Source organism: Hippopotamus amphibius, chromosome 11 (assembly GCF_030028045.1).
Source record: "Hippopotamus amphibius kiboko isolate mHipAmp2 chromosome 11, mHipAmp2.hap2, whole genome shotgun sequence".
NCBI lineage: Eukaryota > Metazoa > Chordata > Mammalia > Artiodactyla > Hippopotamidae > Hippopotamus > Hippopotamus amphibius.
This window is the reverse complement of record NC_080196.1, coordinates 10,016,830-10,043,063: the sequence shown is the minus strand read 5'-3', so window position 1 is coordinate 10,043,063 and position 26,234 is coordinate 10,016,830. Positions and strand designations below refer to the sequence as shown.

Here is a 26,234-nt window from a genome sequence, read left to right as displayed (position 1 = left end):
TCACCACAATCAATTTTAGAACATTTTCATCACCCCAAAAATAAACCTGTACCCACTAGCAGTTACTCCCCATTCCTCTCCCCCCCATCCTAGACAACCACTAATCTACCTACCATCTCGGTTGATTTGCCTCTTCTGGATACTTCATACAATATGTGATCTTGTGTGCCTGGCTAAATATAATGTTTTCAAGCGTCACCCATGTAGCACGTATCAGTACTTCCTTCTTTTTATGGCTGAATAACATTCCATTGTATAGATACCAAGTTTTCTTTATCCATGCATCAGTTGAAGGATATGTGGGTTGTTTCCATTTTTTGATTATTATGATCGAAGCTACTATAACATTCATGTACACACTTTTGTGTAGACATACATTTTCATGTCCCTTGGCTACATACTGAGGAGTGAATTGCTGGGTAATAAGTTAACTGTGTATATAACCTTTCAAGAACCACCATGCTGTTTTCCAAAGCAGCTGACTCACTTTACATTTCCACCAGTGATGTTCGACGGGCCCAGTTTCTTCACCAACACTTGTTATTCTCCGTTTTTTAAAATTAATTATTTATTTATTTTTGGCTGCATTGGGTCTTCATTGCTGCGCATGGGTTTCCTCTAGTTGCAGAGAGCAGGGGCTACTCTTCATTGTGTGCTGGCTTCTCAGTGCGGTGGCTTCTCTTGTTTTGGAGCACAAGCTCTAGGCACGTGGACTTCAGTCATTGTGGCACATGGGCTCAGTAGTTGTGGCTCATAGGCCCTAGAGCACAGGCTCAGTAGTTGTAGTGCACAGGCTTAGTTGCTCCAAAGCATGTGGGATCTTCCCGGACCAGGGATCAAACCCGTGTCCCCTGCATTGGCAGGCGGATTCTTAACCACTGCACCACCAGGGAAGTCCCATTTCCTATTTTTAAATTATAGCTACGCTAATGGTTAAGTGGTATCTGGTTGTGGTTTTAATTTGCATTTCCCTACTGATTAATGATGTTCAGTATCTTTTCAATGTGCTTATTGATCATGTATATATATTTGGAGAGGTGTCCATTCAAATCTTTGGCCCATTTTTTAATTGGGTTATTTGTCTTTCCATTATTGAGTTGTGAGAGTTCTTTATATATTCTGGATACAAGCCCCTTTAAAATATTAGACTTGCCAATTTTTCTCCCATTCTGTGGCTTGCCTTTTTCATTTTAGTGGTAGTGTCCATTGAAGCACAGAAGCTTTAACTTTGATGAAATTCAATTTATCCATTTTTCTTATGTTACTTGTGCTTGTGATGTCATATCAAGGAGGCTTTGACTAACTCAAGGTCACAAAGATTTACTCCTATATTTTCTTTTAAGTAATTTATAGTTTTAGGTCTTGTATTTAGGTCTGTGACCCACTTTTGTTCATGGTGTGATTAAGGGTCCAATTTCATTCTCCTGCAGGTGGCTATCCAGCTGTTCCAGCACCATTTGTTAAAAAGATTATTCTTTCCCATACTGATTTGTTTTCACACCCTTTTCAAAAATCAGTTGACTATAAACATGAGGTTTATTTTCTGGAATCTCTTCGGCTATGTCCTTCCATATACTTAGGTCTTCTATATTTCTTTCAGCAGTATTCTGTCATTTTCAGAGTATAAGTTTCACATAGGAGGCAATGTTTTAAAAGGGGCCTTCCTAGTTCCCACCACTTACACACAAATGAGGAACTATGGTCTGAGGACATAGGCTGTAGCTGATTAAAAAGGCCTGGAGAAGTCTAGGAAGAAAGCCAGCTCACTCACCTGAAGAGGATTATATTTAAGTGTTTCCACACTGTCTGTGACACAATTTTTTCCCAATGAAAAAGAGCATCGGTTTGCATCCTGGCTGCACATTAGAATCACCTACAAACTTATAAAAGTCATGGGGCCCAGGCTACACCTTACACCAATTATACCAGAATCTCCTTGGTTATCAGATTTTTTAAAATCTTAGGTAAAAACCACTGACTAAAGTAAAGACAAGAAGCTTCAGTGACATTTTATTTTATTTATTCATATTTACTTATTAGTTTATAGTCTACCTTATTCTGGAAAGGAATTAAACAGACTGACAAGAATATGTAAACTACATTAAAAGTGAAGACAGAAAAGTAGGAGTGAAAAAAAGAAAGCGACACAAAAGTGAAGATGTAAGACGGAACCTAGAAGGAGACTGCAAACGAACACTACAATAAACGACACTTTCCACACAAGTTCGGGAAACAGGATCAGGATCATAATATGGCCACAACTACAAACATTCTTGGCAATGTGACCAAAGAGGAATTTGCCCAGGGAGCCCCACGGTAAGAACAGTGGGTGATGGAGTTCTGCATGAGTGTCTTCTGGGCTTACATGCTGAGTCTCTGGCTGACCTACATCTAAATGCCATTACTAAATCTAGCTTAAAAATACAAATAAAAGTAAAGTCTAAAGGATCAAAGAACTTTCAAAATGTGAAAAACAAAAGTCTATGGCAAACTCCCTGTTAAAAGACATAGCTACCTTAGTCTACAGTTAATATTTTGTTTTCTTCTATCAAAGCAACTATAGGCCAAATAAGAAAACACAAACTCTGCGTTTTTAAATTAGAACAGTAGATAAAATCTGATTGGATGACCACATGCAAATCAGCTCAATACCGTGCATCTCCCACCTTGGTCACCCCTGTACCTGAATCTGTTCGTGGCAGGGGTGGTTTCCATGTTAAACTCGGCCACTGGCACTCCCCGGGCAGACACCTGGGGGGCAAACATGGCGGCGGGATAGACCACAGAGGAAGTTCCCACCTGCAAAGCAAACAAATGGAAACGGACAAATGACCACACTATGGAGAAGAAACATCTTTTCAGAAAACCTTACAGAAACTTGGGCTAGTCTGTGGCTGCAGGTGTGAGGCTGGATGGGATAAATGGAGAATGTCTGAGGGACAAATGGGGAGGTACGAGGCACCCCGCTGGCTGATCCCTAGAACTTGGGAAGGATATGCGATATGAAAAGAAGAGCTGACTCTCTTTTTCAAAAGAAATGATTCGATCGTCACCCAAAGAGGGTTGGTTTTAGTTTTGTTTCTGCTCTTTGAAGGATGCAAATAATTCATGTTCCTTTTAAGTTAGAAAATTTTAAATGAAACACATACACACCATTCTTAATCCTACTTCCCCAAGATTATCACTGTTCACATTTTGATGTGTATTCTTTCAGGTTTTTCTCTATGAATATATATTTATAAACATTCTTTACAAGAGCGGGGAGACCAGAGAGTTTTACAAGCCAGCTTTCCATGCCTAACCATCTACCAAGCACATGGATCCGAGAGTCAACATTGGGGCGTGCTCAAGAAACACCTCCTGCTGAACGAACATGCACCTGTGAAAGGGCGCCTCTGCTTTTAGAGACGTGTTAAGAGGATTTGAAATGTGCATGCCCTGTGTCCCATTAATTCCACTTCTTGGAAATTTGTCCTCAGGAAAAAACTCGAAGAGCATGCTAAGAGTTACGTCAAAGGATGTTTGTTCATCATAGCATTGCTTAAAATACCGAAATGTGAAACAGCCTAAATGTCCAACAATGAAGGACTGGTTAACTAAGTCATTTTATATCCATTCAACGGAACACCATGCGGCCAGTTAAACAATGATGTGGATTTGGATGTGCTGACATGAAATACGCGAAGTGAATTGCTATGTGAATAAAGCAGTTTCAAAGCAGAACGTATAATATGAACCCACTTTTGAATTTAAATATGTCTACATCTGCATAAGAAAAGGTCTAGACCAGGGTGGGCAAACTTTGTGTAACGGGCCAGAGAGTAAATTTTCAGGCTTTGCAGGCCATACAGTCTCTGCCACAAATACTCTGCCATTAGAGTGTGACAGCAGCCATAGGCGATACACAGAAGAACAGGCGCGGCTATGTTCCAATCAAACTTTACTCACAAGGTAATGTAAATTATCACAGTTTGCTCCCCTCTGGTCTAGAAGAGAGCACATCAAAATGCTAACAGTGACTGTTTCTGGATGGTGGAATTTCTGATGATTTCTCATTTTTTCTTTATAATTTTATACTTTTTTGTACTTTCTCAAATTTAATAATGAGCATGTACTACTTCCAAAATCAGAACCAATAACATGCTCTTTTCATGATTTCTTTTCTGGGGAAGGCTTTGAGAAGCCCAAGACATGGTCTTCCATAGTTTTATATTTTGAGATCACATCTTATTCACCGTTTCTTAGGTTGTCTGTAGGGTACCCCCAGACTCTCAACACACCCTTAAGAAAAGGAAGGAAGGAAGGGAGGGAGGAGGGGGAGAAGAAGAGAAGGAAGGGAAAGAGGAAGAGGAAGGGAGGAAGCAACACCCCCCCCCCACACCACCAGGCCGGGTGATTCAGAGCATCTCGAGGACCAGGGAAGGGCGTGACCTACCACTAAACACAAGTCACAGAGGGCCAGCTCCCTGTCAACCTCCTCCATGATGGCAGGATCCAGGTTTTCTCCAAACCACACCACGTGAGGTCGCAGCAGGCCCCCGCATTCTGCCTCTTCACACCTGGAAGAGTGTCATTCTTAACCCAACCTAAGACCTGCCCTAGGGAAGGTCTGCCCAGGTGGATGAGGGGAAAGCCTGGGGCTGCCCCAGGTCCAATCCGTCCAGGTAGGTTCTGAGCCTTCTTAGCCCCTACCCCTTCCCTCCCAGCCCACGTGAGCTTGTCTTGAAGATGAAGTGCTAGTTTTACCTGCCCTTATAAAGTTTTTATTTTGCCTGGATGCATTAGATTGATTTCTTGGCAGATGCTTTTCAGCCAGCCTTGACATTCTCTTTCTAAATAGCCTTCTCTCTCCCAGTTACTTCTTCACAGTCATCAGCGATCGTGCTCACAGTCAGCCAGGCCCAGGAGGAACCCTGGGCTCGGATTTGCCTCCAACACACCAACCACTTGCTAGTTTCATCAATGACCTCCTTCATTTTTCTCTCAGATTCACCTCTCTGCTGCTCTGTCGATAGCCAAGTTCTCTAGTGTCAATCCCTAAAAATCTCTCATCTTTCACTTGCTACTACCTCTAGGTCATCTTACATTTACCTTCTAAAATAATCTTCCCCACACATCATTTTCATCACATTAATCTTCTACTGAAATTCTTTTAGATCAAAACTTTAGAATTTAGTAATGGAAACCCTTATTAAGAAAAATTAAAAAAGGTTAACTAAACCAGGGAAATATTAACATAATCGATTTTTAGAGAGTAACAATGTACTTTCACATATTCAGTGCTCTGAGTAGTCCTGCAGTAAAGCAAACATACTTTAATTTCGTTCAGTCTAGTGTTTCCATATTTACTTGAGCAAATGACATCTTTTTTTCAAGTAATGCCTATTAACACCACATGGATCTAGTGCTTTAAGAAACACTTTTGGAAGCGCTATTTTAATGTCTAGTTTTGTTTTGTTTTTAAGCTCTTTCTTGGAATATAATTGTTTTACACTCTTGTACCAGTTTTTGAGGTACACCAAAGTGAATCAGCTGTATTTATACACACATCCCCATGTCCCCTCCCTCCCGCGACTCGCCACCACTCTCCCCGTCCCAGCCCTCTAAGACATCACCCATCATCGAGTTGATCTCCCTTTGTTATACAGCAACTTCCCATTAGCTATCTGTTTTACAGTTGGTAGCGTAAATATGTCTGTGCTACTCTCTCACTTCGTCCCAGCTTCCCCTTCGCCCCCCGCCCCCCCAACCCTGTGTCCTCCAGTCCATTCTCTGCATCTGCATCCCTATTCTTGCCCTGTCACTGGGTTCATCAGTACCATTTTTTTTTTTTTTTAGATTCCATATATATGAGTTAACATACAGTATTTGTTTTTCTCTTTCTGGCTTACTTCACTCTGTATGACAGACTCTAGGTCTATCCACCTCATTACATATAGCTCCACTTCATGCCTTTTTATGGCTGAGTAATATTCCATTGTGTATATGTGCCACATATAATGTCTAGTTTTGAAAAACTGACATAAAGCTTTTTTGTTGTTGTTAATCTACAAAAATTCCATGCGGTCCTATAACTTCAACTTTGCAGGACCTCCTTCTGCCTCCAAACTCTGGATTAATAATCTGAAGACGAGGAGGAGGATGGAGAGGACAGAACAGCAGCTGAGGCTTATTGACCAGTTAGTTTCAGGATGCCAGCCTCTATGCTTCATACACACCAGGTAAGCGTCTACAACATAACAGCTTCTGGAACTTTCCAGACATCAAGTGATCCTGCCATGACGCAGAGGAGGAAAGGATGGGACAGGAGCACTTCTCTTAAGCCTGGTTTGATTCACCCTTTGTCCTTTTGCCCTTGGTCTCAGAGATCAGGGCTGGTTTCTGCATTTGCACGTTTAAGAGGCATCTCACCAAATGAACTTAGATTTTAACTCCTAATTTTCTTTTTTTGCAATCTGGGACACCAAATACAGATCAAAGTTTTTTACCCACCGGGGAAGTTTCTCCACTGGGATTCTGGCATCTTGAGTTTCGGGTTCTGGAGCCCTGAAGTAAATAATATTAGAAAAGAAAGAATGTCACGCGTGTAATCAAAGAACAATGAAATAAGAAAACCCAATAAGACTGTCTCTTTGCCTGGCAGTATGTGGTACAAAACTCCCATACTGACTAGAAGGGTACTAGAAGGATGGACAGGAAACAATTGATTAGCAGTGGTTCTTCCTCAAAAGAGGGAATGTGTATGTGGGGATGGGGTGGAGTAGCTGTTGTGCTAAGCAGAGTTTCATGATTTGCAGCATATACGTCATCCTAGTTTGAATCACCTGCTGTGACATTATATTAATAAGTTATTTGCATAATTTATACTGATTTAAAATGGCCAGGTAGAATTCTTCTCAATATTCTGAGTCTACTCTTAATTTTTTTCCCCTAATTATAATAATAGTAAATGTTCATCATAGAAATGGTTGGAAAATTCAGAAATATATAAAGAAGAAATCAAAATCGCCCATAATCCTACCACTCCTGTTACTATTTTGTTGTATTTTCTTCTGGACTTTTATCTATATATAGATATATCAATGTGTGTGTGTGTGTTTAAATACAAAACAGGCATCATATTGTATACAGTTAGATCCTGTTGTTTTCACCTAACATTGTAAACTGCGAGCACAATATGTCTTTATCACATAGCTGTACTGTATCCAGTTTTATGTCTCATAAATATCCATGGGAATCTTAGATGACTGTTCAATTTCTTTGCATTTATATTCAACTTAGAGACAAAACGACATATGCCTATTCTGTAGTGCAGTATAATTACCCTTTTCCTGATAAAGCTGGACAAATTGGACTCTTGTAATTCTCAGCTACAACTCCACAAGAGGTACATCGAGTTTTAAATAAGCTACCTGAAAAACACAAGTTAAGACCAGAATTTAGTATAATCAGGAGCAATCATCTCCACGTCTAAAAGGGTACAAAATAATTCAGTTTTTATATGTCATTTTAACAAACGAGCCCACCCCAGGTATCACGGGAAATGTAAGCGTATGCAGTACTATGGAACAAGACAGAACTTCCTCTGGACTTCGTAATCCGGAGAGGGAGAGGCAGGTGAAATCACTGACTGCATGACGAAGGAGCTTTCTGAGTACCTGATGTTCAGGTGGAACTGAAGTGGTCAACTGGGCAGAAGAAGCCAATCTAAACCTAAGGGCAGGATTTACTAAGAATATGACTGATAAAGGCTCAACAGCTTGTGTTGTGTTTTACAAAAGCTTAATTTTGACAATAAAGCTTGAGTCTTTTCTACAAACAGCTCAATAAACAATCAACTAATAAAGGAAGAAAATAATTGTTAAAACTAGCAATGACTTATTGAGCTTAACCAATAAACGGTGACCTCAATTCACTAAATAGTCACCCTGTGCCCCGTGCTGGGCATGTCACACTGCAGGCGACACAACAGTTCCACTCTGTCCAGGATTCCTTCTTTGGGGAGCCATCTCCCCTCTATCCTAGGCCAAGCTGATGGACCTGTCAGTCACACCCCCAGATACAAGCTTGGGCACAACTTCCAGACTGCTCCAACCTAGCAGCAGTGTTTGGTCAAAAGGGAGGTATGGGACCCAAACAAAGTCATCCAGAGACTTATTTTCAGAGGAGACGGCTAAACTAGAGGGAGTCTGGAGCCCCACTGGGTCACTGTTTCTGGAAATTCCACAATTTGAAATGCATTTCTTGGGACTGAACTTTTGTAGACGATTAAATGCCCTCAGGAAGAAATTCCTGCATACTCATTTATGCTCTTGTATGAATGAGTTTATTAGATTTTCGGTGAGAGCAAAAAGGGGAGAGGATTAAGAAGAGGGAAGAGGAGACTGTCGTCAAGGGCAGAGAAGGGAAGCCGGAGGGACAAGCTCCGTGGTGTCACAGACCTGGTGGGCTCGCCGCAGCGAAGGCCACTGAGCTGGCAGCTCCCTAAAGGCTCGAGGGCTGAGCAGAAGCGCAGCCTCAGGGGACAGCGCCGACTGGGGACACAGGGAGAGTAAAAGTTTCCCCCAGGGGTGCCAGGCCTTTCTGGGGCTGAATCCTGCTAAAGCCACAGCTGTTCAATAGCCCAAACCTCCCACTTCCCTCAGCCTAGCTGGGGGGGGCTCTGGGAGCACAAAGCCCCTCAGTGGGACCCCCCCACCCCGCCAAGAGGGGAGAGCACGCAGCTGTACAGGCAGGGCAGCCTGCATTCCAGACACCCAGGGTCTTGTTAAGAGGCAGTGGGCCCAGCTGGGACATGGCAGCACCTGTGTTTCAGGTCTGGTTCTCCCCACCCACGGAAGACTGAGGGTCCCTCACCATGGATTTCCAGAAGGTTCTTGGTGCCAGCCTTGCGGTGCAGCTCATCGATGTTCTGGGTGATGACCATGACCCGTCGGCCCTGCCCACCCAGCCGGGCCTCACACTCGGCGATGGCCAGGTGCCCAGCGTTGGGCTCCTTGCTCTGCACCACCTCCCGCCGGTAGTGGTAGAACTCCCACACCTGGGATGGGTTTCGGGCGAAGGCCTGAGGGGTGGCCAGGTCCTGGGGGGCAGAGAGGAGATGGGGGTCAGGGAGGGAAAGAAGCCCTGATGCTCCGGAAGCCAGGTGGTGGGGGCACTGGACTTGGGGGCAGGGGACACTCCCAGGCCCCCTTTGCTCTAAGCAGGCAGGCAGCTTTGGGAGGTGCCCCGGAGAACATACTCGTGTAGATACACTCGGTGTGGCGGACACAGGGCAGGGGCCTGGCACTCACAAGGGGCCTCGGAGAAATCGGTTTTAACTTCCCCAGTGATAAGGCAGGGAGATTGCAACCTGTCCCGTCTGCCCCTCAAGCAAGTTACAAACATGACGTAGAGTAACATGCAGGAAGGTAATTTAGGCTGGAATCCACTTCTTCATGGAGCTCCACATTACAGGATGTCCGTCTCATTTATCCAGGGAGAAAACTAAAATGCAAAATGCCCAACAGAGGTATAATGGCCATCGTTGAAAAACTCAGTTTTTATAACTATAATTATAGCTACACACACACACACACACACAACTGCACATATAAAAAATAGCATCTACATTATAGTATATGCTACACTACAGCATGTACAGTAACAGTATATATAAAAAATATGTATTTTTTAAAGTACGACCCCTGTTCCAGGAGCGACGAATCCCACTGATGGTGGAAGAGCAGTGTGGTCGGTAACTGGGGCTGGAAGCTGGGGGGAGTGGAACCCTTGGCCATGACTGAAATATTCTACAAGTTGATTGTGGCGGGGGTGGGGTTACGCATTCTATTTTACTACCACGGTCAGCCTTCTATCTGGTAGTAGCATCAGCCTCATCTGGGGAGTGGATTGACTGTCCTGTGATTTTCCACATCAACCCTGAACTTCCTTCCTTCCCGCCCTCCACTTAGAACTCAGGTGACCCGGAGCAGTTACAGGCGGCCCATGCACCTGCATCCTCGGAACACAGCTGGAGTGAAACACAGCCTCCTGACCTCTTTGCATCCCCACAAACCCTGAGCTGCTTTGACACCACTGACCACCCGCCTGGAGGCTCCTCCTGATGCCCTCGGAGAGCCCCCCCCACCCCCACCCTGCTTCTCTAACTCAGGGGCTGCTCTCCGCAGCTCCCCCTTCTTGTGGGACCCCAACGGCCCTCTGCTCTTCCTTCTGTCCTCCTTCACCTTTAAGGTGATGATTCCCAGACTCGCCTGGAGGGCAGCCGAGAAGTGACAAAACATCCTAAACATCTGCCAGCCTGAGACATTTAATAGAGGAAGGAGGGGCAGATACTCTAACCCTTCACTCAATAAGAAATTACCTACTAAATTGGGAAGTCATGTATTGTAGTAATTATTTATGATTGCCTTCTTTCAACCAACAAAAATCTACTAAGCACCTACATGTGCCAGAGTTCTGGGAGCTGGGGACAGAGCAATGAAGAAAACAGACCCACTTCCCTGCCCTCCAAAACCAGGGATTTCCTGGGCCAAGGGAAGGGGAAGACTGCCTGCAGGGGCCTTGAGGGAATATACTGGGGCACAGAAATGTTCTACACCGTGATCCTGGTGGAGGCTGCACCACTATATACATTTGTTGAAACTCATTGAATTATACACTTAAAATAGGCAAATTTTATTGCATGTATATTATACCTCAATAAAACAGAGCTTGTGTAAGAACTGCTAAAGGTGACATTCAACTCTGCTGAGTGAAGATAATCATAGGTTGTGTGAACCTATGAGAAAAGTGTATGTCTAAGATTTCAAAACAATGGGTCCCAAAGCCTCACCACGTTAAGAGTTTATGGAGGGGGACTTCCTAGGTGGCGCAGTGGGTAAGAATCCGCCTACCAATGCAAGGGACATGGGTTTAACCCCTGCCCCAGGAAGATCCCACATGCCGCGGAACAACTAAGCCCATGCGCCACAACTATTGAGCCTGCGCTCTAGAGCCCGTAAGCCACAACTATTGAGCCCATGTGCCGCAACTACTGAAGCCCACGCGCCTAGAGCCCATGCTCTGCAACAAGAGAGGCCACTGCAATGAGAAGCCAGCGCACCACAAGGAAGAGTAGCCCCTGCTCGTCGCAACTAGAGAAAGCCCGTGTGCAGCAATGAAGACACAACACAGCCAATTAAATTAATTAATTAATTTAAAAAAAAAAAGAATTTATGGAGGGTACTTGGCATTACAGATGACTCAGACACTTTCAGTGCTGCCTTCTCTCCACTGCAAGTTTTGACAAAACAGGTTCATTTGTTTTTTTTTATTTCACAACAACTTATGCCTCATTCCGCAGGATTTTTAATGCATTGTGATTATTTATTGGTAATAATAGAGTTGATGGCGGTTTACTCCATCACTGGTTATAATTTGGGACAAAAACTGCTACATTGACCTTCATCTGGCCCAGAGTGCTCATGGCTGGTCTGATCACTGGGTCAGGAATGTAACTGTGTCGATTGTGAATTCCTACCCATTGCCTCCCTCGGTGAATGTGGAAGTGGCCACCTGGGTTTTTCTATTTCAGGAAGGACTTTGGGATGCATCTATACTGGCCAATAATTGAGGATATGAATATTCCATTCATTAGTCTGATCAAGCTATTAATTTTTAGACTATAGATCAAAATGTGAAACAGTTTATGTTCAATCCATATTTGTCTTGCACATTATAAATATATTTTTATTTTTTAGTAATTTAGGGGAGGGGAGGGAGAGAGGGGCAGTCATGCCCTGGGCATAATTCACAAAAGCAGCTGTGATGACCTCCAATCAGTTTACTTCATTTCAGAACTTATTTCCAATCACAAGGAAAGATTTCTTAAGATACACTTTTTACATTTCACCTGTGGATGTCTGTGACTTCATCCTCAGTATGTTCCCAAATCTGTGCTGGCACTGAATGGACAAAACATTATACTGGTGGGTTTTTCTACTAATTATTTTTTGAAGCATTATTTTCCCAACACAAAAGAGCTTTTTTTCTCAGTATAACAAAAACTGAAATCCTATGTGTATTGAATAGCAAATAGACAAATTTTATTTTTTATTTCCACTTTGAGAGTTACATTTTGTATAAAAGTTTACAAATAACGGTTTTTATTTTGATTTTTTCAGTATACAAAATTGCCTTGATGGCATATTATGATGTAATGCTAATTGCTTGGAGGATAGGTAAACGTCAGTACTGAAACCCCATCTGTAGCTGCCGTCTTGCAGATACAAACGAATGTTCACCAAGCATGTATTGTGTATTCTGTTGCACTGTACACTGCAGCTAATAAGTCAAGGAACCGACATATATTAGGTGCGTGTACTGTTTTTAAAACCACAAACTAAGAATGATAAATTATCAATATAGTTTAGTATTTGCTAATTTTACTACACTCTTTTGTTATGTATATGTAGGGAAGTCATAGGGATTATAAATTCAATTTGAGTAAAGTTTAAAACCATATATTTTATGATAAAGAGACTTTAACTTAAGATGGCCAAAGCACTGATATTATATATTTGCTGTAAAGAGAATTATAAGAGTTTTATTTTTCTGATATTAAAAGTTACTTAATAAAGACTTGTTTCCATTAACTTGAAAAAAAAAAACTGAATTTTTAAAAACTCCATGCCCCCAGAGATGTTACATTCTAATGACCTTCATACAAAGTTTTGAGCATCAAGGCCTAAGCCTTTAACAATGCAACACTGGTTTTCATGTGAAAAGTTCACAGAAACTTTTAAAAAATGTGTAATTCTTAATTCCAACATTTATAGGCAGGTAATGAATTATGCTAACCAAAGTTTTCTGGTTCCACTTTAGTTACTAGAAGAAATGCAATTGTTATCTGAATATGTGCACTCAGTACATACCTAGAAAGAAAGGAAAGAAGCTGCTTTGCTTAAATCTGAGATCTTAATCATACGGACTGTGTGTCGGTACCAAAACGAACAGGACAAAAGGGTCAAATAGTAAATTTCAAAACGTCCCCCTCTGGGTTTCAGGCGTAGGTAGATATTCTGAGTCAAACTATATGACGGCTTCATTTGGAAGAGCCCCTCAGCGCTCTGGAGACGATACTAACCTGAGCTTGCCATTTTCTCCAATAGCCTCCCGCTCCTCTGAAAGTCGGAACCCCACTCTCAGCACTGACACCAGCCCCTGAAATGATGACTATGCGCTTGGCTTTTGCAAAACACTTCCGGAAGTCGGCCATATCTAAAGAGAGAATAAAATCTTGGTCAACTCAGTGTACCATTTGGACATTTACATCCCGAATCAATTGCCTGTATTTTGAAACTTGACCTTGTGTGAAACTATACTTTAAGATAAGCAAACAAAAATCATTCTCCAGGTACCTGGTGTGTGAGTGTACAGTGTCTTAAGAAAGAAGCAGGGGCTTGGGGCGCACAGCACTGATTCTGAATCCAACCTCTGCTTCCTACCCCAACTCCCGCAAGCGAGATCTTACATGAATGACTGACCCTCTGCTATCCTGGGTTTCCTGGGCTGTTTGATGTGCATAATAGCGCCTTCCCTAGAGCAGGGCTACTGTGAGGATTAAAAAAGGCTAATGGATGGGAATGCATCTTCTTCCTTAAAAGTAAAAACAAGCCTGTGTGTGTGAGAGGGCTGACCTTGGGCCCGCTGGACCCCAAAGTCTTCCCTTCCTTCCCAAATTCACTTCCCTTTGAGGATTTGCTAACTCCAGCTTCCCTCAGCCATCACTACCAAGGTGAGGACGAGGGCTCCTCCCGTGAACAAATGCTCTGTCCCAATCTGGATGCATGACCTCCTCCTTTACAGCTCAAGTTGGAGTTGGTCTTTTCAACAAGATGTCCCCAGAGACTTGGATAACAGAAGGGACCTGAACGCAGAAACTAACAGGACAGCAGGGAGTCATGGTCACAGCCTATGGCTTGCGCTCCAGGATCCAAGGCCTCGTCCTGCACCTCCAGGCATCCTCCCGCCTGATCTCAGACCCACGGGGCAGCAGCCCGCTTCTCTGAGGGCTCACTGTGCCCGGCTCTGCACCAAGCACCTGACAAGCATCACGAGGTGGACTGTGGTCCTGAAACAAATGTCGTCATCCCAGGATAAGGCTGAGGAGCCAGACTTGGAACTGCCATTGTTTCTCCTGGTGGCAGAGATTAGGCTGAAAGCAACACCCTCTCTCCCAGGCACTGCAGCTTGGCAGCTTCTGTGCGTGGGGTGAGGAAATGCCGTGGCCCCGGCAGGCCAGGCCGAAGTGGTTTAGCAGAGCCGAGCATAAGCTGTGGAAGGAGAGACCCCCTCCACTGCCCCAACCCGGAGAGGCGAGTATGAACCAGCACTGCCTGCAGCTGGCCTCGGCCACCGGGGCAGGGTCTGCAGGGTACAGGCATCTTCCAGGAGTGGCCAATCTGTGCTGAGGCAAGGTTTGAGCAACAGTGGAGGCGGGTTCCTCGGCTGACAGAGCAGGCTCTCTGGTCTCCCCCAGAGGCAACGGCAACCCCTGGACAGATCGAGCAGCCCTGAGACAGGGAACCGGTGATGGAGGAAAGGAAGGAAGACAGTGGGATGGGGGCTCAGAGACAACCAACTGAATGTTAAGGGGAAGGTGACGTCACTGTGTACCCCAAGCTGGTGACGTGGATCTTACCAGCTTCTCATACTGGTAAGATCCTCCAGCAGGGAAGGGACTTCTCCACCCTCGTAAGCCCAGAGCTGCCTCCACGGCCAGCCCAGGATAGAGCACCTCAGAAAAGGCTCAAAATCTCTCCTCCTCTTGCCCTCTGATGACTGGTAAGAATAAACAAAGAATAAAAGCAGAGCCTCAGAAACAAAGAAGCAGAGGCTCCGGCTCCCTCTCCCACTTGTTCCTGGAGCTCTGAGGCCATGCTTTCAGAAGCATAAGCTCAAAGAAATGAAGATGGTCCAGGCACACTCTTCCCTTGGGTGAAACCAGCCCAGCAACCTGCCAACCACACTAGTGCTCTGTTTGAACTCGCCTCCCTTTCAGAGACAGACTGATGCGAAAAATAAGGTCCACTGAAGCTGTCCAACCAGGAAGAATTCAGAAAAAGAAACACAGTCTGGGTGGATTAAAGGCTGTAATCTGATCTAATCTCCTGAAAGAACAAGATGCTTAATAAGAAAATGTATCAGTACTTTCCTAGGAACTATTTATTGATACATGCCTCCTGGCCTCAAACCCTGCAAACATCCTTAAGGACCTAATGTTCACCCAGAGAACTTTCCCTGGCTCTAAAGGTCTTTTCTACCCCAAATGTAAACTCTGTCATCCTACTGGTGAACAGATTCCTAGGTCAGAGCTGACCTGCAGGTTTTTGTCAGGTAGAAACACAAATTATTTCTGTCCAGTAGAAAATTTAACCCCATAGTATCCCAGAGGACAAGCACCAGCTTTCTTGCCCTGCTGAGAGGTGAGGGCTTTAAAATACAAATCATGCTTGAAAAGCTTAAATGCAAACATTCTGAAGAAGCAACAGGATGTCTTAAATGGACTTAACTTGGCTCCTGAGAGCTATTCTGACCCTGTCCTGGAAAGGGCTTCCCTAAGGACAAAGAGTGACTTTCTCCAGCATCCTGCCCCGCACCCACTTCAATACAGACATTCCTCCTCACGGGCAGGAACTTTCAGGTATTTCAGATTCCACTGGAGGTGAGATGGCAGGCTACGGAAGACCTACTTGAACTTGGACGAGCCATTGTTAGGCAAATCTTGGTTTGCGCAGAGGCTGGAGACTTCAATCCACGATACAGCTGGGAAAGCAATCTGCTTGGGACAATCCGGAGAGGTGGCATCAGGTTCTCTGTGTCACACTAGTTACTGGAATGGGCTTTAGAAAAAAATCACAAAACAAAAAACAATCAGAAAATACTGGTATTTCTACAAATACACACACACACACATATATATACAAGAGTAAGAATGCCCTTAACAAAAATCTTCAGTAGCAATCTTCACGGTGTTCATCCTCTAAACCAGCTGTTTTCAATGTGTGTTTTCAAGTGCTCCTAGATGCCCAGAATAGTGGTTTACAAAGTCTGGTCCCCAGGCCAGCAGCAGCATCCCCTGAGATCTTGTTAGAAATGCCAAGTCACGGGCTCCCCCCCAGACCCACTGAATTCAGTTCCATTGAATCAGGAACTTGGCGGCGGGGCCCATATCTGTCTCCAGGTCATTCTGATTGGGAAGGAGTCAGATGGAAGAATTCATTTGAAACAGGTTCTGATGCTTCTAAACAGGTATGAAAACCACCAGCTTCGGGTCAAAATATAGCTTCTATGAGAATGTAAATTCTAACTGAGAACTGAACTGGGCGGGAAAGATATGCACTAGACAACAAATAGGGTTAAGATGACATCATGTCAAAGAAACTTGCAAGTCTTTAAGCACATTTAGTAAATCTTTAGCTATCCTTGAAGAGTTTTATAAGAGCAGAACAGACAGAGAAAGGCAGTATTCAGATCCATGATATCCAAAAGGTAACTGACAAAGATGACTTCTATCTAGTGGGTCACACTGTTGGAAGAACTCAGGATTAAAGGTCTGTATATACAGGAAAAATAGAAAAATAACACATTTCTCAAAACTTTACAATCCCTTTGGAGGACAACCTATCAACATTACAAATGCATTTTCCCTTTGACTTAGCAATCCCAAGTCTGGATATTTTTACAACAGTGAGGCTTGCACACATCCAAAATGGCGTATCTACAGGGTTCTTCTTTAGACTATTGTGATTAACAGCAGGAGACTAGAAACAACCTACACGTCCATCTGCAGGGGATGAGTTCAATAAACAAAGACACATCCAAAATATGCAACATGGCTGCTATAAAAAAAGAAGGCATATATGACTCTACGTATGTGACACTCTGGAAGAGATAAAGCCATGGGGACAGAAAACATACCAGTGGTTGCTGAAGCAGGGAGGAGTGAACACACAAAAGGGCATGAGGGGATGGGGGAAATGAGGGAATTGTCCTACATCTTGATTGTGGTGGCGGTTACGTGACTGTGTTGTCACAACCCACAGGGCTCTACACTAGAAAAGCATTCATTTTACTGCATGTAAACTATAAAATAGCTTAAAAATAAAAATAATGGGTACAGGGTTTCGGTTCTGCAAGATAAAAAGAGGTCTGGAGATGTGATACACAACTATGTGAATGTACTTAACACAACTGAATCATACCCTAAATAACAGTCAAGATGGTAAATTTTACATTATATGTATTTTACTACAATTAAAAAACAACAACCTAAATGAACAAAGTCTAATTAAATGTGATTTGCTGGTTGACTCAGTATTTACTAGCAGACAGCTCGCTGGCTTCAGAAGTGAGTGTTGGTATCAGTAGAGCAGAGGACATTCAGAGAGGTTAAAAATAAATGTCTGGGATGAATTGGGAGATTGGGATTGCCATATATACATTGCTAATAAGAAAAAAATATCAAACTGTACACTTGAAATATATGCAGTTTATTGTATGTCAATTATATCTCAATAAAAGTCCTTAAAAAATAAAAATAAACAAAAGTAAATGTCTGGGGACTTCCCTAGTGGCACAGTGGTTAAGAATCGCCTGCCAATGCAGGGGACATGAGTTCAATCCCTGGTCTGCGAAGATCCCACATGCCTCAGAGCAACTAAGCCCGTGCATCACAACTACTGAGCCTAGAGCCTGCGAGCCATAACTACTGAAGACCACGTGCCACAACTACTGAAGACCACGCGCCTAGAGCCCATGCTCTGCAACGCGAGAAGCCACTGCAATGAGAAGCCAGCACACCACAACGAGTAGCCCCCACTTGCTGCAACTAGAGAAAGCCCGCGCGCAGCAAATAAGACCCAACACAGCCAATAAACAAATAAATAATAAAAATAAATGTCTGGAAGATGAGGCTCAAAAATCTGTTAGTGCCAAATCAGATTATTTAATTCCAAAAATCTTCCCAATATTCAGAGATCACGTTTAAAAATAAGAAACAGAATGAATTGTTCCCTCTAACCTGATCAAGATCTCCAGAACAGGGGACAAAAGTCAGGTGCAAATAGTGTTTTGTAAGAGAAAGGGAGGGGGATACAAGTTATACCATAGTACTTATTTGCATTTGTGGTTTTTTTTTTAAAAATGGAAGAATTAGTAAGAAGAGCTGGGGTGAGGGGCTTCCCTGGCGGTCCAGGGGTTAAGACTCCATGCTTCCACCACAGGGGGTGTGGCTTCAATCCCTGTTTGGGGAACTAAGATCCCACATGCCTCTTGGCAAAAGTTCTTATTTATGTCTGGGTTCAGACCTAATTATGCAGTTGTCTTATTTCTGTCCTGATTCATCATGATCACAGGGTAGCCTTGTCCGATGTTGGTGTCCTTTGATATTATTTATGTTCAACGAGCCTACAAGGCAGTGCCAGGCCAAAATCTGGAAGCAAACCAAATGCCCATCAACTTATAAAAGGGTAAACAAATTGTGGTTCATCCATACAATGAAATCCTATTCAGCAATAAAAAGAAAAACCTGGTAATACATGCAGTAGGGATGCATTTTCAAAATATTACACAACAGTAACATGACAGTGGAGAAGCCTGACAGATACTACCTTAACCAAGTAACCACAGTTAACATCACCAGTTGTAAGACATACTAACTTCATCTACCTCCTGATGTGATGCAATGAGAAGAGCAAAATATCACTTGGGTGGTATTTTCCCTCCAAAGTGCATTACCTCAATTTAACTATAAGAGAACATCAGACAAACCCCAATTGAGGGAGCATTCTATAGCAAAAGTGGCCAGTACTCTTCAGCAAAGCTATCAAGGTTATTTATGAAGGATAAAGACTGGGGGATGTGTCCCAGTTTGTAGACTAAGGAGACATGACAACTAAATGCACTGTGGAATCCTGGACTGGACTCAATTCATGAAAAGGGACATTAGTGGCAACATTTGAATGAAGTCAGCCAATTAGTTAACAGTACTGTATCAATGTAAACGTTCTAGTTTAGTTCACTGTACTAAACTAAGTAAGGTAAGATGTTAACCTTAGGGGAAACTGGGTAAACAGTATAGGGGAACTCTATACTATGTCTGCAACATTTCTGTTAACCTAAAATTATTTCAAAAATAAAGTTGCTTTCTTTAGAAAAAAGAAAAGCATTATGCTAAATGAAGGACGCCAGACCCAAAAGGCTGTCTACTGTCTGAGACCATTCATATGATACTCTGAAAGGGAAAAACTATAGGTACAGAAATCACCTCCGTGGTTTCCAGGGACTGGGGGAAGGGGAAGGCAGGGAGGGCCAAAGAAAATTCTATGTCTTTACCGTGTAGTGGTTTTTCAAAACTCACAGACTGTATAACAAAAGGGTGAATTCTACAGTACCTAAGTTGCGTTCCAATAAACCTCACTTAAAAACAAGAAGCAAACAAATTTTCAAGCAAACAAAACGTCAACAAATTTTCACTGTAACCTGTCTCTGCTTTAATCAAAAAGACTGGACGAGTAGCTTGGAATACTGAAAAAGAGAGTAGGTTAGAGAAAAAGTGTAGTGCTTGTGGAGTGCTATACCAAAGTCAAAAGACAAGATTCCAGACTTAACCCAACCCTCATAGCAAGTAAATTCTGGAGTTATCTCGAACCCATAGCAATCTTTGACTCATGACTTGGGCCAGCCAAAGACCAGACCCCATAGTAGGAAAGGTATTCACCATACAGGACCCTAGCCTATCACCTAATGACACCTGTCGCCTTTGACGCACTGACCAATCGATGAGCGCCATTTTCTTAGCAGGAATTTTCCTTGCTTTGGGGTTATAAAAGTTGGCTGCGAGCTCACCAGAGCGTCGGCTCTCCCCGGTCTGCCAGGAAGTCGTCCCGCTGTCTTTACAGCGTCCCTTCTCTCTAATAAACTCTATCCTCCTTACATTCTGCCTTGTGTCTGGAAATTCTTTTCCAACCCATGCTCGAGCCACGACAGTGCTGGTTTCCAGAACCACCTCAGGGGACAGGAGCCTCTGGCTGCCTTGGAGTCATGAGGTCAGAGGCAAAGGAAGTGCCAAAAAAAAGGCCCATGGCTGCCAGGCTGCCAGGGGGAGAAGGTGGCAGGCTCAGATGCCCAGTGGCCAAGGGGGGCCCCTCTGGTAGGCAGCCTGCAGACTGCAACAATGGGGATGCCCGGCCATCCTGAAAAGCCCCCCAGTGTTTTATTTAAAGGAGGCATGAAGAAAACAACTTGGCAATATTTTCCATCAGCATGGGCATAAGCTTTTGACAAACTTCACTTGATTTGGAAAAACTAATTACTTGAACACCTCAATAATGGTGTAGGGCTTCCTAGGTGGCGCAATGGTTGAGAATCCGCCTGCCAATGCAGGGGACATGGGTTCTATTCCCTGCTCCAGGAAGATCCCACATACCTCGGAGCAACTAAGCCCATGCACCACAACTATCGAGCCTGCGCTTTAGAGCCCGTGAGCCACAACTATTGAGCCCATGTGCTGCAACTAATGAAGCCCACGCACCTAGAGCCCGTGCTCCACAACAAGAGAAGCCATGGCAACGAGCCTGCGCACCACGACAAAGACTAGCCCCCACTCACCGCAACTAAAGAAAGCCCACGCACAGCAAAAAAAGACCCAACACAGCCAATAAAATAAATAAATAAATAATTTAAAAAAATAATGGTGTAACTATCTAGTTTATGTTTATTTTTTTAACTATGGACAAACTTAAACATATACAAAAATAGATTTCTATAACAAACACATACATTCCCATCATTCAGTTTCAATAATTATCAAGAAAAGGAGGTTTCCTCAGATCCATCTGGGGCTTTAAGATATTGTCATAGTTGATAAATGTTAAACTTGCACATCTTGATAAAAACGGTAAAGATTAATGTTCCCCAAACTGCTTAACTTTACTAAAAGCTCCTTATATGTTGCATGAAGTTACTTATGCTATTTTGTGCTTAATATCTTCCGTTATTTCTCTCAAAGATGTTTGATTGCACTGCTGCTTTCTGATATTTAAATCTGGAGACATCAATTTGATCCAGAAAATTATTTCTTTCCTCTGTTAAGTTTTTAAATGTTAGAAAACATTCCCACTTATTTTCAAAGAATTCTAGACCAACTCCTGAATAAACTGTCACATTTTTTCTTAGACACGAAGGTAGGATTTTTAAAGTCATTAAGAATTTAAAAGCATTTCAGGATTTAAAATTCAATCAACAGAAGCATAACATAATAAAGCAATTGACTAAATTCTATACATACAGCTCTTCCGCCTGACTGTTTAAACGATGCGTCTTCTGCTGGATAGCTGTGGCATGGAGGCAAATCATCATTCTATTCTGAACTTGAGAATTGAATTTGTTGCTAATTATAAAGAGTTGTCAAAAATTTGAGAATATTAAGGAATTTTTAATTAGAATTGACAAAATTAAGACTTGTATTATCTGAGTAAAATGTTATTAATTTTTCATCTAAGTTTTTCTATTCAAATGTTTTCATTATTGAGTAATAATAATTCCTCTCACCATAATACCAAACTCAAAATAATAAAATAGAAAAGTCTTCCTTGCTCATGTTTCATTATTTCCAAAAACCACTAGTTTCTAGATTGTCTGCCTAGGAAATGCAATGAGCAAGTACCTTGGGGGAAGATAGCTTTAATGTCCACTGACATATACATATATTTTAGATATGTACACATATATGCATATAAACACACTCATGAACTGTATACAATTAAAATACTTCTTTTAAATGTACATTCTTTTTATTTCAAATCTTTTATCATACTAATTTATTAGCGGAATCTAAGTTTTTCATATCTATCTGAAGTAATGCATCAGTGAGATAATTTTGTCTCACGGGTTACAAAACCTAAACAGGTCTACTGCCTGTTTTATTAGTCATCACAAGGGTTTTTTTTTTTAAATAAATGTGGGAATTGTTTTGCTAAATATTCCATTAGCTTACAAGATGTTCTCCAAGTCTCTCAGTAAATGTGAAAACAAAGGAGAGATTAAAAACAAATTTTACACATTTCCGAACAGTGCCACCTGAAGTTTATCTAAGTCCATTTTCAAGACGCTACCACAAAGTATTCATCGGAAGCACCCTCTGTGCCAACATTTATCTGCTTTTCTGGAGCATCAGGGTGGGCAGCGGTTCTAGCTCCCACAGGCTCAGGACCAGGTTCAAGTGCAAAAGCAAATACCCAGAGGGCAAGAAGGCCCCCACTGCACTAAGTCAGAGGAGGAAGAACTCAAGATATCTTGTCCAAAAGCCCTCAGGGGTGAAAAGTGCCCTGGGTGAAGCCACCAATTATCCTGCCCTTCAGGTGGGAAGAAAGGCCTCAGGGGAGAAAACAAACTCATTCATCACAGTCCTCTGGAGCTGTCTGGGAGCAGGACAGGTTCCCAAACGCTGATACCACTGGGGTGAACCGCAGTCCCCACTTAACCAGGCTTTCTAGTGAAACCGGAAACTCACCTACCCAATCAAAAAAAAAGAAAAATGTCTCTGTTCCCTGTAGAGAAAGGGGGCACCCCAACAATTGTGAAAAATACAATAAATGGAAGGATATATTAGGAATTCAAGAGAAAAAAATTTACAAAACATTAATTTAAAATACACGATAAGGGAGTTCCTAGGTGGCGCAGTGGTTAAGAATCCGCCTGCCAAGGCAGGTGGCACTGGTCCCAGCCCTGCTCTGGGAAGATCCCACATGCCACGGAGCAACTAAGCCCACGCGCCACAACTATTGAGCCTATGCTCTAGAGCCCGTGAGCCACAACTATTGAGCCTGTGTGCCACAACTACTGAAGCCCATGCGCCAAGAGCCTGTGTTCTGCAACAAGAGAAGCCACTACAACCAGGAGCCCATGCACCACAATGAAAAGTAGCCCCAGCTGGCAGCAACTAGAGAAACCCCGTGTTCAGCAACAAAAAACCCAACACAGCCAATAAATAAGTAAAATAAATAAATTAATTTAAATAAATATAATAAAATACACGATAAGTACCTTGCCAAGGAACCGCAGAAACTTACACGGGTGTTCAATAAATACTTTTTGGACACCTGTGAGCTAAATAAATGCAAGGCTCCGGCCCCCAGCTGTCAACACCGGCAGACTCACTCCCTCTTCCCCTCTACCACCTGCTCTTGTCAAAGTCACCCCGCCACCTCCACCTTGCTAAACCCAACGGTCCTACTTGATCACGTCCAGCCTCTGACCCATTTGATCCCCTCTGCGAGAACCACTTGCTCCTCCCGGCCTCCAGACGCCACCCTTTCCGGCTTTTCCTCCCACCTCGCTGGATCTGCCCACCTCCCAGGGCTTCAAGACGGCATCCCCGTGCCAGCGTCCCACCCTCAGCTCCCACCTCACACAGCCAAGCCCAAACTCCGGTGGAATTTTTCCCCAACCCTCCTCCCTACACAGCCTTGGGGCCCCATCCTCCTCGGTCCCCGCTTTTCCCTTCCTCTCTCATCTCACACCCACGGGCCGACAGCTCCGCAGACCCCGACGGCTGCAGCCTGAAACCACGCGCGAATCCGGCCGCTCCTCCCGCGCCCACGGCCACCCCCACCTGCCACCCGGGCTGCTGCAGCGCCCAGAGTGCCTCTCTTCAAAGGGGGCGCCCTGCCCGGAGCCCCCCGGGGCTCCCCCTTCCCAGCGGCCTCCCAGGCCCACCCGCCCCGGCCGCCTGACTGTCACCCCTCGTCTCCTTCCCCCTCCCGCGTCTCTCGGGCCGCAGCTGCCCCCGCGCTGTGCGGGGAAGCCACCGGGCCTCCGCACGTGCGGCTGCCGGGCGGGCCGGTGCTGCCTCGCGGGTCCACCCGCAGAAGCTGGGCCCGCTCCCCTCCCCCTTCGCCACCCCCGCGGACCTCGGAACCGGCGGAGGCATTTGAGCCGCGCATGCGCACCGCGGCCGGGACAGGCCCGCATGCGCGCTGCGGCGGAGACAGCCCCGCCCCCGCCCCCGCCCCCGCCCCCGCGGAGGAGCCCCTGGTCCGCGCGCTGCCGCTGCGTTCGGCCCCACGGGGGCGCGCGCCCTGCCGGGACCCCGGCAGCCGGAGCCCAGCCCCAGCGCCCACGCACCTGCAGGAGGCCGGAACCGCGGCGGCGGCGGCGGCGGCGCGGGCACGGGGGCGGGACGACGAGGCCGGGGGCGGAGCGGCTGGACCCACCTGCCGGGGCTGCAGCGGCCCCTGCCGGAGACCCGCGCCTGGCCGGACTCCCGAGCCCCGGGGGGCCCTTCCGTGGGCCTGGTCATCCCGGAACAAGATTGCTTCTTTGCATTTCTTTCTTTGGCGGGGGACGGCCGGGCGCGGGGAGGGGACAGGATCTTGCTTCGTCTTTGCGAGCTTCCCAGATGTGTCATGAATGACAAGCTGCTTTCCTCCTTGAGCCCACAGGTGGATCGCACAACTTTGCGACAGAGCCAAGTGGAAGTATTGGGGGGCGGCTTTCCCTGCAACGCTATCTGCAGTGATGGTTAGCGGGGTTCCCAGGCCAGCCCACCAAAGCTCAGTGCTGGTGCTGAAATCCTTGCCCCGAGTTTCAGAGCCTCGAGACTCTGTGACCCACGTGTCTCCACGTGTCTGATTGCCCTTAAAATCAGTCATCTTTCTTTGTCTTTGATTCCGGGTTACCACCAGCACTAATTTTCTCAGGGTAGAATTGCTTCTTGGCGCGCCAGTAATCCGACAGGGAAGTGGTCTGAGAACTTGGGTGCATAGAATGTTATCTTAACATTTGTTTTCCCAACTCAGACCTCAACCACTTCCCTCAGTTTGGCTGGAAATCCAGCCCACTGTGGAGCCTCTCTTGCTCCTGCAGGCTGTAGCAGCCCTGTGGAGTCCCAGAAAATCAGAGAAGGGCCTCACATCTGGCTGCTGCTCTTTCCCTAACTTGTATATGGCACTTCGTAGCAGACACCTTCACGTGTATTAGCCAGTTGAAATCTTCTCCATCACTCGATAAAATATACAGGGTTATCTCCACTTTAAGGGTGGGGAAACTGAGGCGCAAGGAGGTCAAGTAACTGCTCAAGACGGAAAGGCTGTTGAGTAGTAGAACTGGGATTTGAGCCGAAGTGCTTTTACTCCAGACACAAGGGTCCATGCCGCCACATATACTGCCTGACATTAAAGTGTTCCTTTTTGTGCTTCTGCTGTTGGCCATCAAGTGTTAATCCTTTCCTTCATTCAGACATTGAGGGAGGAGGGACGGCAGGCTGTGGGGAAGACCCGGTGCCCCTCACTGCAACCTTTCATGGTCCAAAGGCCCAATATGTAGCCCTCTGCCACCACCCACATGTTGGGGTCCCTCTGAGGCATTGCAGTCCATCAAGGTCCACGGTCACCACCCACAGCTACCCACTGCACATTCCTCAACCACATCCCTTTTTCCAGGCTTAGAAAAGTTGGCTCTTCCACCAGTGTCAGGCTACTGCCTCTTCTTGAAGCATCAATCACCATCCTTTCCATCCTTAGAGCAACTCCAGCTTAATTTTTTGATAGCCTTGTCCTTCCAAAACAAAGTTGGCCCCTCCTGCTGGAATGTTCATTTTCCATTCTCTCCATAGTAACTCCTCTCAGTCTTCCAGCCTCAGCTCAGTTGTCACTTCCTCAAGGAGGTGACTCTGACCCCAGTCCCCCCTGCCTTTACTAGGTGAGATGCAGGCTCTTACAGAACCATAACAGTTAGCCCAGTGAAGACTTCAAATGTATTTCTGTTCATTTGGTTAAATTTCCTCTCCCCACCAGGCTGTAAGTTTCCCTGAAGATGACCCTTTTCTCTCTGCTCACCGTGATATTTCCAGTCCCTCACAGTGCCTGATAGGAGATGCTCAACTTATGAATTCATTTAATATGTATTAAGTGAATGAATGAACAACCTCACAGGAAAGGCAGCCCAGAACTCAGAGGATAATGGCTTGGCTGTCTACTAAATCAAAGACAAAGCAAATTACTTTTTTTTTTTAGACTTTATTTTTAAAATTCATTTATTTATTTGTTTATTGGCTGTGTTGGGTCTTTGTTGCCACATGCAGGCTTTCTCTAGTTGTAGTGAGCGGGGTCTACTCTTTGTTGTGGTGCACAAGCTTCTCAGTATAGTGTCTTCTCTTGTTGCAGAGCACAGGCTCTAGGTGCAGAGGCTTC

At 44.6% G+C, this 26,234-nt stretch overlaps 1 protein-coding gene across 10 annotated transcripts in view; it reads right to left on the bottom strand.

Moving 5' to 3' along the window:
* SIRT5 (sirtuin 5) overlaps positions 1 to 24,374 on the bottom strand; it is a 31,001-nt gene extending 6,627 nt beyond the window's left edge. Inside the window, exons 1-10 of one of the 10 annotated variants that reach the window (XM_057699352.1) lie at positions 23,089 to 23,929; positions 21,332 to 21,433; positions 18,351 to 18,475; positions 15,735 to 15,884; positions 13,127 to 13,260; positions 8,857 to 9,082; positions 7,325 to 7,412; positions 6,493 to 6,546; positions 4,436 to 4,559; positions 2,684 to 2,799 (exon numbers count right to left, since the gene is read on the bottom strand). In XM_057699352.1, the coding sequence (XP_057555335.1) occupies positions 2,684 to 2,799; positions 4,436 to 4,559; positions 6,493 to 6,546; positions 7,325 to 7,412; positions 8,857 to 9,082; positions 13,127 to 13,260; positions 15,735 to 15,849 (857 nt within the window). In that variant the 5' untranslated portion in view covers positions 15,850 to 15,884; positions 18,351 to 18,475; positions 21,332 to 21,433; positions 23,089 to 23,929. Of the gene's footprint in view, positions 1 to 2,683; positions 2,800 to 4,435; positions 4,560 to 6,492; positions 6,547 to 7,324; positions 7,413 to 8,856; positions 9,083 to 13,126; positions 13,261 to 15,734; positions 15,885 to 15,987; positions 16,063 to 18,350; positions 18,476 to 21,331; positions 21,434 to 23,088; positions 23,930 to 23,954; positions 23,999 to 24,168; positions 24,222 to 24,257 lie in introns of those variants that run through there. The other 9 variants (XM_057699356.1, XM_057699354.1, XM_057699357.1 and 6 more) reach the window with 9 other exon arrangements.
* Between the last annotated feature and the right edge of the window lie 1,860 nt (positions 24,375 to 26,234).